Source organism: Cordyceps militaris (assembly GCF_000225605.1).
Source record: "Cordyceps militaris CM01 unplaced genomic scaffold CCM_S00002, whole genome shotgun sequence".
Taxonomy (NCBI): Eukaryota; Fungi; Ascomycota; class Sordariomycetes; order Hypocreales; family Cordycipitaceae; genus Cordyceps; species Cordyceps militaris.
In genome coordinates, this window is record NW_006271970.1 from 4,625,023 (window position 1) to 4,639,462 (window position 14,440).

At 53.6% G+C, this 14,440-nt stretch overlaps 5 protein-coding genes across 5 annotated transcripts; 1 reads left to right on the plus strand and 4 right to left on the minus strand.

The window, feature by feature from the left end:
- Positions 1-786: 786 nt before the first annotated feature.
- CCM_03370 (uncharacterized protein) lies at positions 787-2,168 on the minus strand (the record flags this gene model as incomplete). The annotated part of the gene is made up of 3 exons (XM_006668521.1): positions 787-1,740; positions 1,797-1,987; positions 2,048-2,168. 3 exons carry the CDS (start codon positions 2,166-2,168, stop codon positions 787-789), a joined length of 1,266 nt encoding a protein of 421 aa, XP_006668584.1.
- Positions 2,169-4,209: 2,041 nt separating this feature from the next.
- On the minus strand, positions 4,210-5,541 carry CCM_03371 (D-arabinitol dehydrogenase ArbD, putative; the record flags this gene model as incomplete). The annotated part of the gene is made up of 5 exons (XM_006668522.1): positions 4,210-4,420; positions 4,461-4,577; positions 4,637-4,945; positions 5,047-5,136; positions 5,165-5,541. The coding sequence occupies 5 exons, from the start codon at positions 5,539-5,541 to the stop codon at positions 4,210-4,212; spliced, it is 1,104 nt and encodes a 367-aa protein (XP_006668585.1).
- A 989-nt stretch (positions 5,542-6,530) lies between these two features.
- On the minus strand, positions 6,531-7,721 carry CCM_03372 (isovaleryl-CoA dehydrogenase IvdA, putative; the record flags this gene model as incomplete). Its single annotated transcript, XM_006668523.1, has 1 exon — positions 6,531-7,721. One exon carries the CDS (start codon positions 7,719-7,721, stop codon positions 6,531-6,533), a length of 1,191 nt encoding a protein of 396 aa, XP_006668586.1.
- Positions 7,722-8,134: 413 nt separating this feature from the next.
- CCM_03373 (methylcrotonoyl-CoA carboxylase beta chain) lies at positions 8,135-10,013 on the plus strand (the record flags this gene model as incomplete). The annotated part of the gene is made up of 3 exons (XM_006668524.1): positions 8,135-8,685; positions 8,773-9,817; positions 9,891-10,013. 3 exons carry the CDS (start codon positions 8,135-8,137, stop codon positions 10,011-10,013), a joined length of 1,719 nt encoding a protein of 572 aa, XP_006668587.1.
- Positions 10,014-10,407: 394 nt separating this feature from the next.
- On the minus strand, positions 10,408-12,806 carry CCM_03374 (uncharacterized protein; the record flags this gene model as incomplete). Its single annotated transcript, XM_006668525.1, has 3 exons — positions 10,408-10,766; positions 11,160-11,507; positions 11,567-12,806. 3 exons carry the CDS (start codon positions 12,804-12,806, stop codon positions 10,408-10,410), a joined length of 1,947 nt encoding a protein of 648 aa, XP_006668588.1.
- Between the last annotated feature and the right edge of the window lie 1,634 nt (positions 12,807-14,440).

Here is a 14,440-nt window from a genome sequence, read left to right on the forward strand (position 1 = left end):
AAAGGTGTCGAGCCATGCTTGGTTCTACTCAATATATGATACTCTTGCTTCTTCGTTTTCTTGAGCAATGTTCACTTGCGCTTTGACCCCCAGCCCACCTTGATGCTGTATGCCCTTTTCCCAATCCGTCATTCATTTTCCATGAGCTTGTTGATCCGCACGCCCTCGTCTCTTTTTGTGTGCTTCTGCTCTTTTTCGAAATGTGCCTTTGCACTAGAAAAAAGTATCATGTTTTTAATTTATTCCTTATCTGGCACGCACTTGCGTTTCTTTTGCGGTTCTTTGGATCTTATAAAGCAAAGGGTCTAAGTATTGTTATCATTGGATTCATGTTCATTTGAGCGCTGGTCTCGCGCGTAGGGAAGAATTGGTTTGAAGAGTGTTTGTATTGGGGGGCTAATAGCTTTGCTTTCTAAAGTTTTGAAACTAGTTGGATTTTGTTTTCGTCCTTTCGGTTTGCTACGACAGCTTAATGTTATTTTGTGTAATATTGCAATAAGTCGCGAGGTCATGAATGAAGTTGACGGTCTGTAGGACGCTGAAGATTGGGCCTACAATGGAGAGGTCATGTCGCGGTTTATCGCCGAAGGTGGGTTCTATTTGGGCAGCACATCAATTAATTATAGTTGTATTAGGCCAGAGTAATGCATCCCGTCCTATTTTCCAACCTGTCTATAGATATATGCTAGTTACTGTAGTGAAGCTGCTTTCCTTGCGAAGCTGTGAAGGTAGGCAATCAGCACGTCCTGCTCCGGGTTAGCCACGGCCCCGCGACTTGTCTGGCCCTTAACTGCGCGACCTTTCTTTTTCACGCTCCAAGAGAAGCGTGAGCTGACTTTTGGTGCGCCCCAGGGGTAGCACAGCAGAGCTACTTGGCTGTGTGGGTGTCAGACGGGCGTCTAGTACAGACGAGGCGGAGGATCCCCCGTGCGAGCTCGTTTCATATTTGGCAGAATTTGAGGTCGATAACTGAGGTAAACTTGCTACGCTTCCAGCCTGATCGATTATAGTCCCCTGAGCAGCTACATTGGTTGTCGAGGAAGTCGCCACAGTAAAGAGGGAGTGTGTCGGCTTGGCGGTGGAGTGCTCCCTCAGTCGATCTGGTATGGTGCTTGACTGAGTGCGGCGCATCACTGGCTGCTTGCCGCGGACCATTTTATCGCGAGCCGATATTTTTGGGGCTTCCTTGACGTCGTGTTGCGCGAAACTGTCCACAATGTTTGTCGTTGTATTTGACTGTTGGCGAGCAGTATCTTTAACACCGCGCGATTGACCAGCGTTTCGTATTTGTTGCGCTTGCGAATTCCCTGGGTTACGGACAGGCTGCGTTTTAGATTTCGGCGATGCAAAAGCTGGCTCGTGGGCTGCTGCAGGCGACTGTGATCTCTGGAACGTGGCGCTTCCTCGCACATTGGCTTCAGTGTCAACAACTTCTTGTCTCGCGATGTCGAAGCCGTTTGCTAATGTACTTCCTGATGACGGAATATCACTCTCGACACCATCTTCCTCTGCGGATTCGTGAGGAGAGACGAAGCGAGCAGTATTCCTGGTCATGTTTATCGACGAGCTGCCCATCTTTTTAAGGATAGGAGGCAGTTGTGATGGGCGAATACCGCTGAAAGCGGATGCTCCGACACATTTGCCATTCTGCTTTGTTGCCGATGCTGTATCATTTTCCGGCTCGACGAGGAAATTTCTTTGCAGGTGAGCCACGATCAGTTCAATTGTCAAGGGACTGGCCTACGCTCAGGTCAGATGGGGTCGGCAGAGGAGATGCGGCAGAGGCGACAACTCACATCTGGCCCTTCCCAGCGATTAGCAGGCCCTCTTAGCGGAACGATGGTCGGACCAAGAGATATGTCGTGGAAGATTCGGGCAAGAACACGGCCACTAAGCTTGGACCGGTCACTGCCCCAGACATGCCACCAAAAATTTTCTAGACGGCGAGCAGTGGGGTCCTTGAGCTTTTTGTTCGTTGTGGTGTATACTTGAAGGGAGGCGTGCGAGTAAGCAACTATGTAGCAGAGGTTTAGGGAATCGAACTCACCATGCCAGTATTGATGCACCTTGTCAGCGGGTAATGTGGAATAGGCCGCTACTTCATCGTATACGGTACTGGAGTTGGTCAAGATGCCCTTGGGCAGGGTTATTGGTCCTGTGAAATCCATGGGAAAGTGCAGAGGCTTGCAGAGGCCGGCAAGTATTGATGAAATGGAAGAAAAGGGTAGAAAAGAGGAGGGAGGGGGGGGAGGGAATGGTCCAAATACCCAGGTGCCTTGGAGACGAGGGTTGGACGAGGCCGACGAGGCCGCCGCCGTGGTGTTGTGCAAGCAGGTGAGTTGAATGCAGGTTTGCGGATGACCAGTGAGGTGCGAGGCCTGGTCTATACTCGACGATGTGGCTCCATTGCTGCGATATGCCAAAAGTTGATCGTGTCCGACGTAGGCTCGCCAAAAATGCGAAATTAGAGAAGAAGAGCGTTTTAGTATTCGGCCCGGCCGGCGTTGAGGCACGAACAAGTCGGCGCAGCACGAGGTCCGGATAGCCCTTAGCAGTGACAGGCTGCTTTTTTGTGTACTGGTGGCCTGAGAGGACCAGGATGCGGTAAAACCAAACAGCGACGACCAATACACGGTGCAGCGGGAGTGAAATGAAGTGTGTTGCACCGCTTCGGTGGTCGTAGTACGAGGTCGGCTGGGGAGGGGGGGGGGTCCAAGGAGATTGAATCTAGTCAAATCGGGTTCAATTGGGCGCTGAGACAAGCAGGGTCGGAGTGAGTGCCAAATGCCAACCAAACCAAAACCTGGGTCGAGCGAAGGGTCGTGCCAGGGCAGGGCAAAGCCGAGAGAAAAGTCAGGTCAGTCAGTCGGTCGCGGTCTGGTCTGGTACCTGGTAGGTAGGAGGTAGTTAAGTCGAGGAACCAGCAGTCCGAGAGCGGCTTGGGTGGGGGGAAGGGTTGGTTGCGAGTCGTCGTGGACGGAGGAAGCACTGCAAACGCTGACACCGTGGTCAAGAGAAGCACAATGACAGGTACCTACCTAGGTAGCAAGTGTACATAGGCAGGTATAATAATCTGTACAATTGTAGGACAAGAGAAAGGTGCAAGAACAACGTCATTTGTTGCTTGAAAGTTGAGCCTCGTCGTCTAACTAGGTAGGTAGGTAGTGAATGCACGGCCTGAACCACCCCACTGTAGATGGGCATGTGCCACCGCCCACTATTAACTACCTATTATCGACAAACGAAACCGGCCTATAATAATAACTAGTTCACTAGAGGCAGACCGCTTGAATGGATAAGTCGTGAAGATGATGCCGAGTCAGTTAGCCCGACACTTAGTTACTGCCGTTTCGACTAGATCCTGTTGTTCCATTCCTTCAGATACCTGGTATGGATTCAAGGTCACGCCAGAGCAACGACACTAGTGCCTCCTGCCGCAGCTTCTACCAGTACATACCATACCATACATACCACGCCATCCCCCAAGATAAACCCTTTTCGACCCAATCACCATGCAAGTAATCCATCTGACAGGGACCAAAACACATCGGCACATCGAGTCAGGCCCCCATTGTCCAAGCAGCGGCAGATCAGTCAGACTTCCCCGCGCCAGCCAGTACTGAGCCGCACCAAAATGGTCTCACATAGCCAGTGCATCACGCGGCCTTTTTTTTTTGCGCCAAGGGGGCTGCAAGCATTGAGGGGCATCGGCCTCGTGACAGAATTTCAGACGAGCTTATAGTAATGATATACTAATATTCTAGCAGAACTATAATTAATCGGCAGCTTTTATTCGAACTATCCTCAACGCTCCACAAACGTGTTGACTATCCACGGCACTCGCATTCGCTTTCGATCCCAGCGCAGATAACTGGTTTGCACACCAACTCGTATCCCCAAACCAAGGTGTTTGCACTTCTCAAATATGTTCTTGTGTGACATGCAAACAACTCGTTGGGTTGAGTGCCAATCTCGATCGTCGTAACACAACCGTGCTTCTCATCGTCATATGTCCCCCCTTGGAGAACTTGAAACTGCTTCCTTGTATCCTAAAAACTTCGCAACTCAACTATCCATCATGGGGGGTCACCGAGCCGGCAGAGGCGACACCGAGTCATTTTTTCGCTTGTAATATTCCATACTGGTGATGACCTTTGCGCCGTACGCTAACTCACGATTTTAAACACTCTATTTTCCAAGAAAAGACGTTTACGTGAGTGTGTAGCCACCATCTACTTTCAGGTCAATACCGTTGACGTATTTGCTGTTTTCCGAGAGCAGGAAAATAACAGGTCCCATCAGGTCACTAGGATCGCCCATCTTGCCCATGGGAATGAGAGAAACCCATTTTTTCTTGAGCTCTGGGTTTTCGTTGAGAATCTTTCCGGTGCTAGCGTTTGAGACCTTGTTAGATATCGGTCTTGCTCCTAACAAGTTCCCTTTACAAGTCAATCACTTACAGAGCCGTCATCATGTATCCTGGGCTCAGGCAGTTGACACGGATGCTGACATCCGCCCACTCAACTGCAAGAGAAGCTGCGAGATGGCGTACACCAGCCTTGGAGACATTATAAGGCCTAAAGATAGCTGATTAACACTCGTTGAAGTATTCGTCTCTAATGGCGGGAAAACGCACGTCTGGGGCTGGGGCACGTTAACAATGGAACCAGACATGCTGCCAATCAGGACCATGCTTCCTGGCGCCTTGCGTTCCATGAGATGACGCGCGACAGACGTGGCAAAGAGGTAGGTGCCGTCGACGTTGACAGCCCACAGCTTCCGAAGACGATCAATGGGGTAGTTGACGGCCTCGTAATTTTCGGTAAAGCCGGCAGATGTGACGAGATGGTCAATCTTTCCATGCTGCTCGATAACTTCCGCAATGCAAGCATCGACAGACACGGGGTCAGAGACGTCCGAGAAGTGTGCGGTCACCTTGGGGACCCTGGGACGTAATTGTTAGACGAAGAGCCGACTGGGCGGTCACGAAAATCGCGAGAATAGAATGGAAAAAGGGAGAAAATGGTTCGAGACAGGAAAACTCACCGCTCAGCATCGGGGTTCTCTCGCATGAAAGATTCAACCAGACACTTCGTCTGCTTCTCAGCCTCCTCCTCTGTCGACAAGTCAGCGAAACTGCGCTTCTGCCAGCTGCCGAGCAGACCTACTATTCATGTCCACCAGAGCGACATCCGCACCCGAGTACACCATTCCCTGGGCAATGACCAGACCCAGACCACGCGCACCGCCCGTGACGAGGCCGACATTTTTGTCCAGGGAAAAGGTCTGCAGCGTCGGCTTGACGTACTGCCCACCCGCGCGGCGCACAGGGTCACTCGGGAGCTCCTCCTCGGGCGGAAAGGGGATCTCGATATCCGAGTCGGTCTGGGAGTGGCTGCCCGGCTTGTTGCGACGGGACGGTCCGTCGTGGAGGGTGCGGGTGGCCGCCGCCACTGTAGGCGACGGGTACAAGAGACCGGGGCGGGCACCGGCGAACCGGCGGGCAGCGTTGCGCGCGAGCGGAGTGAATCGTGAGGCCATTGCGTGTAGTGAAAACTGCGGATGTGCAAATTCGATGGAATTTATCGCAATGTGCCCGAATTGGTCCAAATTGGAGGTGTTGTGCCCAACGTACCAGTCAATCGCCAATGACTTAATTATCCATATTTTAACCCACAAAATTCCCTGCTGGCAGCTCAAGCATCGCCTGCACAGTAATCGTAAAATATAGACAACGACTCTGCTCCGTCAATATCTCATTCCCAGCGTGTCGCGGAAGAAATCTGATAGAAAAATTTCCACTGATCATGTCTTTAAAAGAGCTTCAGATAGTCCAGCACTCAACATGAATTAATTTTATCTCTCCATCTATCGTCTCTCAGCTTTTACCCAATTGTGAGTGTGACCCCCTCGGTCTCCCAGCTCAAATAGTTGCTTAACTACTGCCGACGGGCAATTACAACCGACATTCCACTTTTCCAGGCAGCATAATTAAATCAAACACCGAAGGTGGCTTGAACTGGCCCTTCTAGACCCTGTGGCTACACGCCCCTGGCTCTTGTTGCTACGCAAGCCACAATCCTTAGACGTGACGTCTACACAAGTGATATCTTTAGTTTCGGGGGACTGACAAGCTATTCCCCGTGCGACGCTTTTTACAAGTCCGGCCAGCACATAGATGCGATTTCGCAACGACAGGTACGATGTGCTCTAGCATAGGCTGCCTTTTTTTTTTTTAAAGTGTCTATCGAAACGTTAAAACAAGTATACATGCAGATGATGTCTGCCTCCGCCGTGCGCCAGTCATGATAATATCCTCTATAAGTTTTCGTACGTCGGCCAAGATGCCAATCGTAGGAACCATAGCTCCCGCCTAATACTTGCTTTCCCTAGACATTGGCGTATTGCTTATTAAAAGCACGTCCAATGACCATGCGCCGAATCTCCGACGTTCCCGCGCCAATCTCGTACAATTTCGCACTACGGAGAACACACTGTTAGCCCAAATTCCGCTCCAGCAGACGAAGCACTTACTCTCGTAGCAGGCGCGAGGCCGGCATCTCCTCCACGTAGCCCATACCACCCAGCAGCTGGATGCAGTCCAGCGAGCACTCGGTAGCGCGCTCGGCCGCGTACAAGATGGCGCCGGCGCAGTCCTCGGTGCGAACCGTGCCCTGCTCGTCGACGGCGCGCGCCGTCGCGTACGTGTACGCGCGCGACGCCTGCAGCTTGGTGTGCATGTCGGCCAACTTTCCCTGGACGAGCTGGTTGTGCGCAATTGGCTGGCCAAACTGCCTGCGCTGGTGGCTAAACGGAAGCGCCACATCGAGCGCGGCCTGCATCAGGCCGAGCGGCCCGGCGCTGAGCACCAGGCGCTCCAGGTCGAGACCTTCCATGAGCACGCGTACGCCGCCATTGACCTTGCCGAGCACATTCTCCTCGGGCACAAAGACGTTGTCAAACATGAGCTCGCCCGTGTTGCTCCCGCGCATGCCCATCTTGTCGAGCTTGCGGGCGCAGCTGAAGCCCTGGGTCGTCGTGTCGACAATAAACGCCGTAATGCCCTTGGATCCCTTCGTGGGCTCCGTCTTGGCATAGACGACAATGACATGCGCGTCCGGCCCGTTGGTAATCCACATCTTGGAGCCGTTGAGGACGTAGCCGCCGTCCACCGCCTTGGCCGTCGTGCGCATGCTCACCACGTCGCTGCCCGAGCCCGACTCGGACATGGCCAGGCCGCCAACACTCGTGCCCGCAATCAACCCCGGCAGGTACTTTGCCTTTTGCGCCGGCGAGCCGTTGAGCTGCAGCTGGTTGACGCACAACTGCGAGTGCGCCGCGTAGCTCAGCGCAATCGACCCCGACGCCCGCGAGAGCTCCTCCATGACGATGCAGTGCGCCTGGTACCCCAGACCCAGCCCGCCCACGTCCTCGTCGGCCGTAATGCCCAGGAAGCCCGCGTCGCCGAGCTTCTGCCACATGGCGTTGGGGAACGCATTGGACTTGTCCGTGTGCGCCGCTACCTCCTCGGAGATTTCGCGCCGCGTAAATTCTTGCACGCGCTCCCGCAGCTCCTCCAGGTCTTCTGTGGCGGGCGCCTCAAACCCCTTGGGATGCTTGGACGAGTGCAGGCGGGACTGCATCGACGTCACTGTGATGGTGGGACGCAATTGCCTGACGGCAGGGCGCGCCAGGATGCGGAGGGCCTTGAAGCTGGACATTGTAGATTTCGTACGGTCGGATTTTGTATGAAGAGAAACGGGGCGTCCTGGAAAGAAACTGCACAAGAAAAAAAAGTGGCAGACACAAACATAAGCCCCGGTCGGTTGGGTTGCAGAAAAGAGCCGGTTCCCCGGATCATGGCGGCCGAGGACGTTCTGCGGCTCACGTGTCGGCTTACTGCGGCTTGACGCGGCGACACGGCTACCCCAGGTTTCGTGACCGCGATGGTTCGGCTTAAGGCCTGTCTTACTACCTACATCCCCGTTTGCGTGCGATACACACCTTACATTTTTCCTTCCTCGCTCAGCTGAACTCTCCCAGCATAAGAAGACTAAGAAATTGCAATTTACTCGAGCTCCCTGTGAGCGTAGCTTCCCCTCCTTCTACCTCCGCCATCATCACACACCCTCCAATGTCCTTCTCGCGACCCTCGCAGCAGGCGATGCGCCTCAGCCGCCATCTTGGCCGCCAATCCTCCGCCGTCGCCGCCGCTCAACGCCCAGCGCGCGGTGTCGCCAACCTCGCCTCGCCGCACCAGGCAGCCGCTATCTCGCGCATCCAGAGCAGCGTCGATACCTCTTCCGACGAGTACCGGGAGAACCAGACGCAAATGGCCGCCGTTATGACGCAGATGCAAAACCTCTCGGCTAAGATCCAACGGGGCGGCTCTGACAAGGCCCGCGCCAAACACCTCGCCCGCAAGAAGATGCTGCCCCGCGATCGCGTAACCGCCCTCATCGATCCCGGAACGACCTTTATGGAGCTGTCGCCCATGGCCGGCTACGAGCTGTACCCCGAGGCCGAGGTCCCCGCCGGCGGCATCATCACCGGCGTGGGTGTGGTCGAGGGCGTCACCTGCGTCATCGTTGCCAACGACAGTACCGTCAAGGGCGGCACATACTACCCCATCACCGTCAAGAAGCACCTTCGTGCGCAGGCCGTGGCACAAGAGAACAAGCTCCCGTAAGTGACACCTAGCTATGGGTCTGCCGGGATTCGCTCCTCCATCGCTCAATCGCGAGTGCTCGCGTGCTAACACTCTCTCGATAGCTGCATCTACCTTGTCGACAGCGGCGGTGCCAACCTGCCGCACCAGGCAGACGTCTTCCCCGACCGCGACCATTTTGGCCGCATCTTCTACAACCAGGCGCGCATGAGCGCCCAAGGCATCCCCCAAATCGCCGTCGTCATGGGCCCCTGCACCGCCGGCGGTGCCTACGTCCCCGCCATGAGCGATGAGAGCATCATCGTCCAGGAGCAGGGCCACATCTTCCTCGCCGGCCCGCCTCTCGTTAAGGCTGCTACCGGCGAGATTGTCAGCCACGAGGACCTCGGCGGTGGCAAGATGCACTCGTCCGTCTCCGGCGTCACCGACTACCTTGCCGTCGACGACGCCCACGCCATCGTCCTCGCCCGCCGCAGCATCAGCAACCTCAACTGGCCACAACGCTCTGCCGCCACGAACCCACCCGCAAAGACCTTTTCTGAGCCCCTCTACGACCCGGAGGAGCTTCTCGGCATCGCCGCGACCAACCTGCGCAAGCCCATGCCTATCCGTGAAGTCATTGCCCGCATCGTCGACGGCTCCGAATTCGCCGAGTTCAAGAGAGACTACGGCACGACATTGGTGACTGGCTTTGCCGAGATTTACGGCCAAAAGGTCGGCATCGTCGCCAACGACGGTATTCTCTTCGCCTCGTCCTCCGTCAAGGGTGCCCACTTTGTCGAGCTCTGTACCCAGCGCGGTATCCCACTCGTCTTCCTACAAAATATTTCCGGCTTCATGGTCGGCTCCGCGTCCGAGCGGGAGGGCATCGCCAAGCATGGTGCCAAGCTCGTGACTGCCGTGGCCTGCGCCGACGTGCCCAAGTTCACTGTTGTCGTCGGCGGCAGCTACGGCGCTGGTAACTACGGCATGTGCGGCCGCGCATACAGCCCGAGATTCCTGTGGATGTGGCCCAATGCTCGTGTCGGTGTAATGGGCGGCGAGCAGTTGACTGCTGTCATGGAAACGGTTGGGCAAAAGGCCGACCCTGAACTCCGCGCCAGAATCGACCGTGAGAGCGACGCCACTTTCTCGTCTGCTCGTCTATGGGTATGTATTGCATCACGAAATGAAAAACACTTATCACGATACTTTCATGCACACGCTGACTTTGTTGGAATAGGATGACGGCATCATTCCCCCACAGCATACCAGACATTACCTTGGCCTTGGCCTCAAGGCTGCCATGGGCGGTAGAAACGAGGTCAAGGCTGGAGATACCAAATTCGGTGTCTTTAGAATGTAAAACACTAATAATTAGAAAACAACAAGGGAAAGAAAGAGTTAGACGAAATTTGGCAACGAGCGTGCTGTAGTCATGCAGCCACATGAAATAGTCACTTCATATTGTACCGAAGTGCGAATTAAGCATGCCTCCTGTGATGCAAATGTCAATCAAATTATTGCAAAGTGAGGGCTACTATCTTTTGGAATTTTTCTACAGATGCAATATGGTATCTAGTCCGGATCTCATCAACGCCGGTGCTATCATCGCCCGCGTGGCTATAAACAGGTCATGGTTAAAACGAAATAAGAACAGTACATTCCAATCCTTATACAAGAGTTCATCCTTTCATCTTGAATCGCAAGTGCATCATAATGAAGGCTAGATTCTGCGGTCGCACATGCCGGTTGCAGATTCAGCTAACTTTTGCTCCCCCAACAAGCCCATCTCCCAAGTCAATGTGGAAATTGACGAGGTTGAGCGAGCCACCATTACCGATAGTAATATTAGAAGCCTCTTTTTGCGTAATTTTGGGGCCATTGCTGGAATCCGCCGTAGTGATCTTCGTAAGAAAGGTTTGTACACCACTCTGCGCGTCTTGCGCATTGTTCACGCCACGCTCTTGAAGAACAAAGAGTACCGACACCCGGCAGAAGTCAATAACAGTATCAGTAGCATCAAAGGGGTCGTCATCATTGGCGCGAACGCGAATGATGCCACCCTTGTTAGTCTTTGGGCTGGCCAGCCGTGGATCCGAAAGTGTGGCGTGAGATCCTGTTGCATCATTGGCAATTTGTGCGGCCCATTCAGCGCTGACTTGCCGTGGAGCTCTTCTCACTTTTGGGATTGCCTGCTTTTCCGATGTGACCCGAGAAGAGCGACCATTAAATGTAACAAGCGAGTTTTGCGCAATGCAGGAAAGGCCACTAGTATTGATCTTGGCCAAGATCGAAGTGCCTGACAGTGGAATGGAGAAGTTGGAATTTGCCTCAGCGATAAGCCTAGGAAGTGATTGACCAAGGGTAACATTCCTTATCATCGTGGTCTTGTCCGTCGAGACTATGTCGGTTGTTGTGCACCCTACTGATCCTGCAGTACCGCAGTCTGAGCCAGTGAACCCCCCAGTGCATATGCAAGAGCAGGTTCCGCGAGCGACAACATTGGTACCACCGTTGAGACAAGTGAGATCGGTTCGGCACTTCTCGATTCCAGTGTTTGCGGAGTCACTCTTGTTGAAAACGAAAAGCTCGAGAGGCACGGCGATAGCCGCAATGATGATGCAGAGAAGGAGGATCGTAGCCACAATGACGGCCCAGAGTGGTAATCCACAGCTCCGGCGTTTGGGACTGCCATCTTTATTCACTTTCTCAGCTTTGCCATTCGGACCGGATTTCAGCGGCCATCCACCTTGCCCGAGCCAGGAAGATCGATTGGGGCCGTTGTTGAACTGGGGTGTCGATACTGGCGGTGGGAACGCTGCAAGCATATCGGACAGTCCTGACGCTGGACGGCCACCTAATCAATAAAATTTAGTATAAAAATGGGGAGCGCGATTGTGGACAAAAGAAACCTACCTCGAGTATCTGCACGTCCCTCGCTGAGCTGTTTCTCACTAAGCAAATCGCTCAGAGTGTCCATTCGACTGGTAGGCCGTTTGCCTTTGTCTATCATGGCAGCAAGTTTGGTTGCTCTGCGGATCAGATCCGGCAAGCTAGTAAGACTGCCGCGTGATTCTGCTTCTCTTACTGCATCCATGTCGATGCGTAGTCCTCGTTTCATGGCTGAGTTGCGTGTATTGTTTGCTGACGAGCTTTGGGCCATGCGAAAGCCAGCGGGAGTACTAGAGCTTGCGACTGCATAGGCTTGAATAATGTCGTGGCCATCTGCCTCATCATCTCCCGCTTTGGCGGGCTGTCTCGCAGTACCTAGGATATTCCAGGACTTCCTCTCGTCATTGACTGCCACCCCTGCTGGTGTCCGATTCGCACTGCTAGGTCTTTGTTGGTTCAGAACCTTGGGAATCGCGGCAGAATCGAGCTCCACAGGTTGTACCAGCCGCTTCTCATCACCGAAGTCACCGTAAATTGACTGCGGGCTGAAATCCGTCATAGATTCTTCGTAGAATGTCTCCGCGTTCATGTTGCGATCGTTCTCTACAGAAGAACCCCAGTTGTCTGGCATCGCAGCGCTGGAGGCATATGAGCCGTGAGACCTTGCATACGGGTTCTCTTCGATGATAGGAGAAACGAATGAGGCATTCGAGTAAAACGACGACGCGCCTCTGCGACTAGATGGTGGAGGTCCCAGAATGGCGCCCTTCTTCTGTTGGTTCGACAGGCTCATCGAATTGGCGGAAGGAAGGTCCGATATATATCCAGTGCTAGGGGAGTACTGCGCAGAGTATTGCGATCCGGGAGAAGGCTGGCTATATATGCTGTCCTGGGGGCTCTTGATGGTTCGCACCGGCGCGATAAACAGAGGGGTAGGTTCCTGCAGGCGGGTTTGGTCAACCATGGAAGGTATTCGGCTTGGGCGAGGAGGTCGTTGAGGTGCCTGTGAAGGTCTATTGGCAGGAGGTCGGTACGAGCTAGGCGAGCCGGCGATCCAAGTCGGAGACGGGGTCTCGGGGGCCGGGTACTGCGGCATCGGGGTTGGTCTGGATATCATCTTCCCAGCACCGCCTTCGTATTGTGCTATACTCTTTTGCTTGTTATTTCTGGAAGAAGACGATGTTGATTCTGCTGTGCCCGGTGCAGAAGAATACGCTGGTGCAGGATCTTGAGGGTCTCTTTGCTGCCGCTGCTCAGCCGCCATTCGTGCTCTGGCAATGGAGCCGGGTTCTACCACGTGTGAGTCCATTCCGCGGCCATTATACCTATCACCCATCTGGCTTGCCGCTGTATCCTTATGCGGTGTAGAGTTCTTCGTATTTCTTGTTGAAGATGGGTGACACAGCCTGTAGTGCAGGATGAATTTGGACAACGTCGATGCAAACAGTGGCAGTGTTTGCGGCACAGTGTACCACAGCGAGATCTGAGGCTGTTGTTTGTCCCTGTGCAATTTCACTGATTAGTCTGAGGATCAAGCGTCGTGATTATTTTGTAAGATGGGCGGATTTGCAAGACGATAATCGAGATAACCATGTATGTATTCAACGGCAGTGGAGAGAAGGTGAGACATTGGTGCTAAAATTGGAAAACCTACCGGGCGCGGTGCGATTGGCTCTCAGATATATTCCAAGACAACGGGTGCTCAGCCAGTCCCGTTTGTGTGCCCAGCGGAAGGCGAAAAGGGAGTGTAATTAGGGCTCGAAGAGCTTTCGAATCCAGGCGAAGTTGGGCAGCGGTTGAAAATATTTGGGGATGGCAGTCGATTCCCGCGAGTGCAACAGTCGAGTTGTTCGCTCACCACCTATCAATGCCGACGCGAGTGGTGGTGTTTCATGCAACCTGCTTCGTGTTCTAGTACCTACGCAGCAGTAGAACTATGGCTGCATGCTAACAATGCTGCACAAACGAAGAGCTGAAAACGTGCTGGAAAGAGGGACTGCGTTTGTTGAAGCGAAAGTGGTAGGCGCTGAGTGCCAAGTGAGAGCGTCGCCGGCGAAACGCGCAGTTGGAAGAAAGAATGAACGGAAAACGATGGACAGATATGGCGACGGGCCAGAAGAAAGAACGAACACGACAAAAGAGCTGCCAGGAAAAGAAGGGAAAGTGGTGAATGGAAGGTAAACGAAGAAGGAAGGAGCGTAGAGGAAAGAGCGACAGTCTCAGCAGCGCGAGAAAGGAATGGTCTGAAGTAAATGAAAAGTCGAGGAGGAATTAGAGGCAGGCCGCCGGTACCAAAGTGGAAGGCAAGCTCACTGATGGCAGAGGAGAGGAGAGTGGCACCCCCGGGGTTCCCTTTGTCGTACAAGTCCTCAGTGTTGGGTTGGGCGAACGGCGCACAGCCCTCTGTTGCGGGCACGATAAGGTAGTTAATTAGCACGTTGGCAAGATGGGGGCCGAAAGAAAAAGAGCACGCAGGCCAGCAGAGAGGGGAGTGAGGGGAAAAGAGGCAATGTTGGAAAAGTGACAAATAATGAAGCTGCATCTGTATGCACACTATCTACCTAGGTATGTACGAGGGGGGGAGCCTGTCCTGCGACAGATGAGGCCGGCAAACGCAAGTAACCAAGGAATTGGCCTGCTTCAGACGCGATCAAAAACAGTAAGCGGTACTAAGAGGAGGTAGGTAGGTACAAATTAGTTAGCTACAGAACGGCATACACCTACTACCAGTCAACGACGTTAACATGCACTAACTACCTCTGTTATTAGCCAAAGGCACCAGAAGAAAAAGAAAGGGAAAAAAAGGACGAAAAGAAAACGTTCCAGGCAGGCAACACAATTGGCCCCTTGCAAGGCGATCCCACGATCGCGTTGGCCTGTCCGTTTAACTCTATTGGG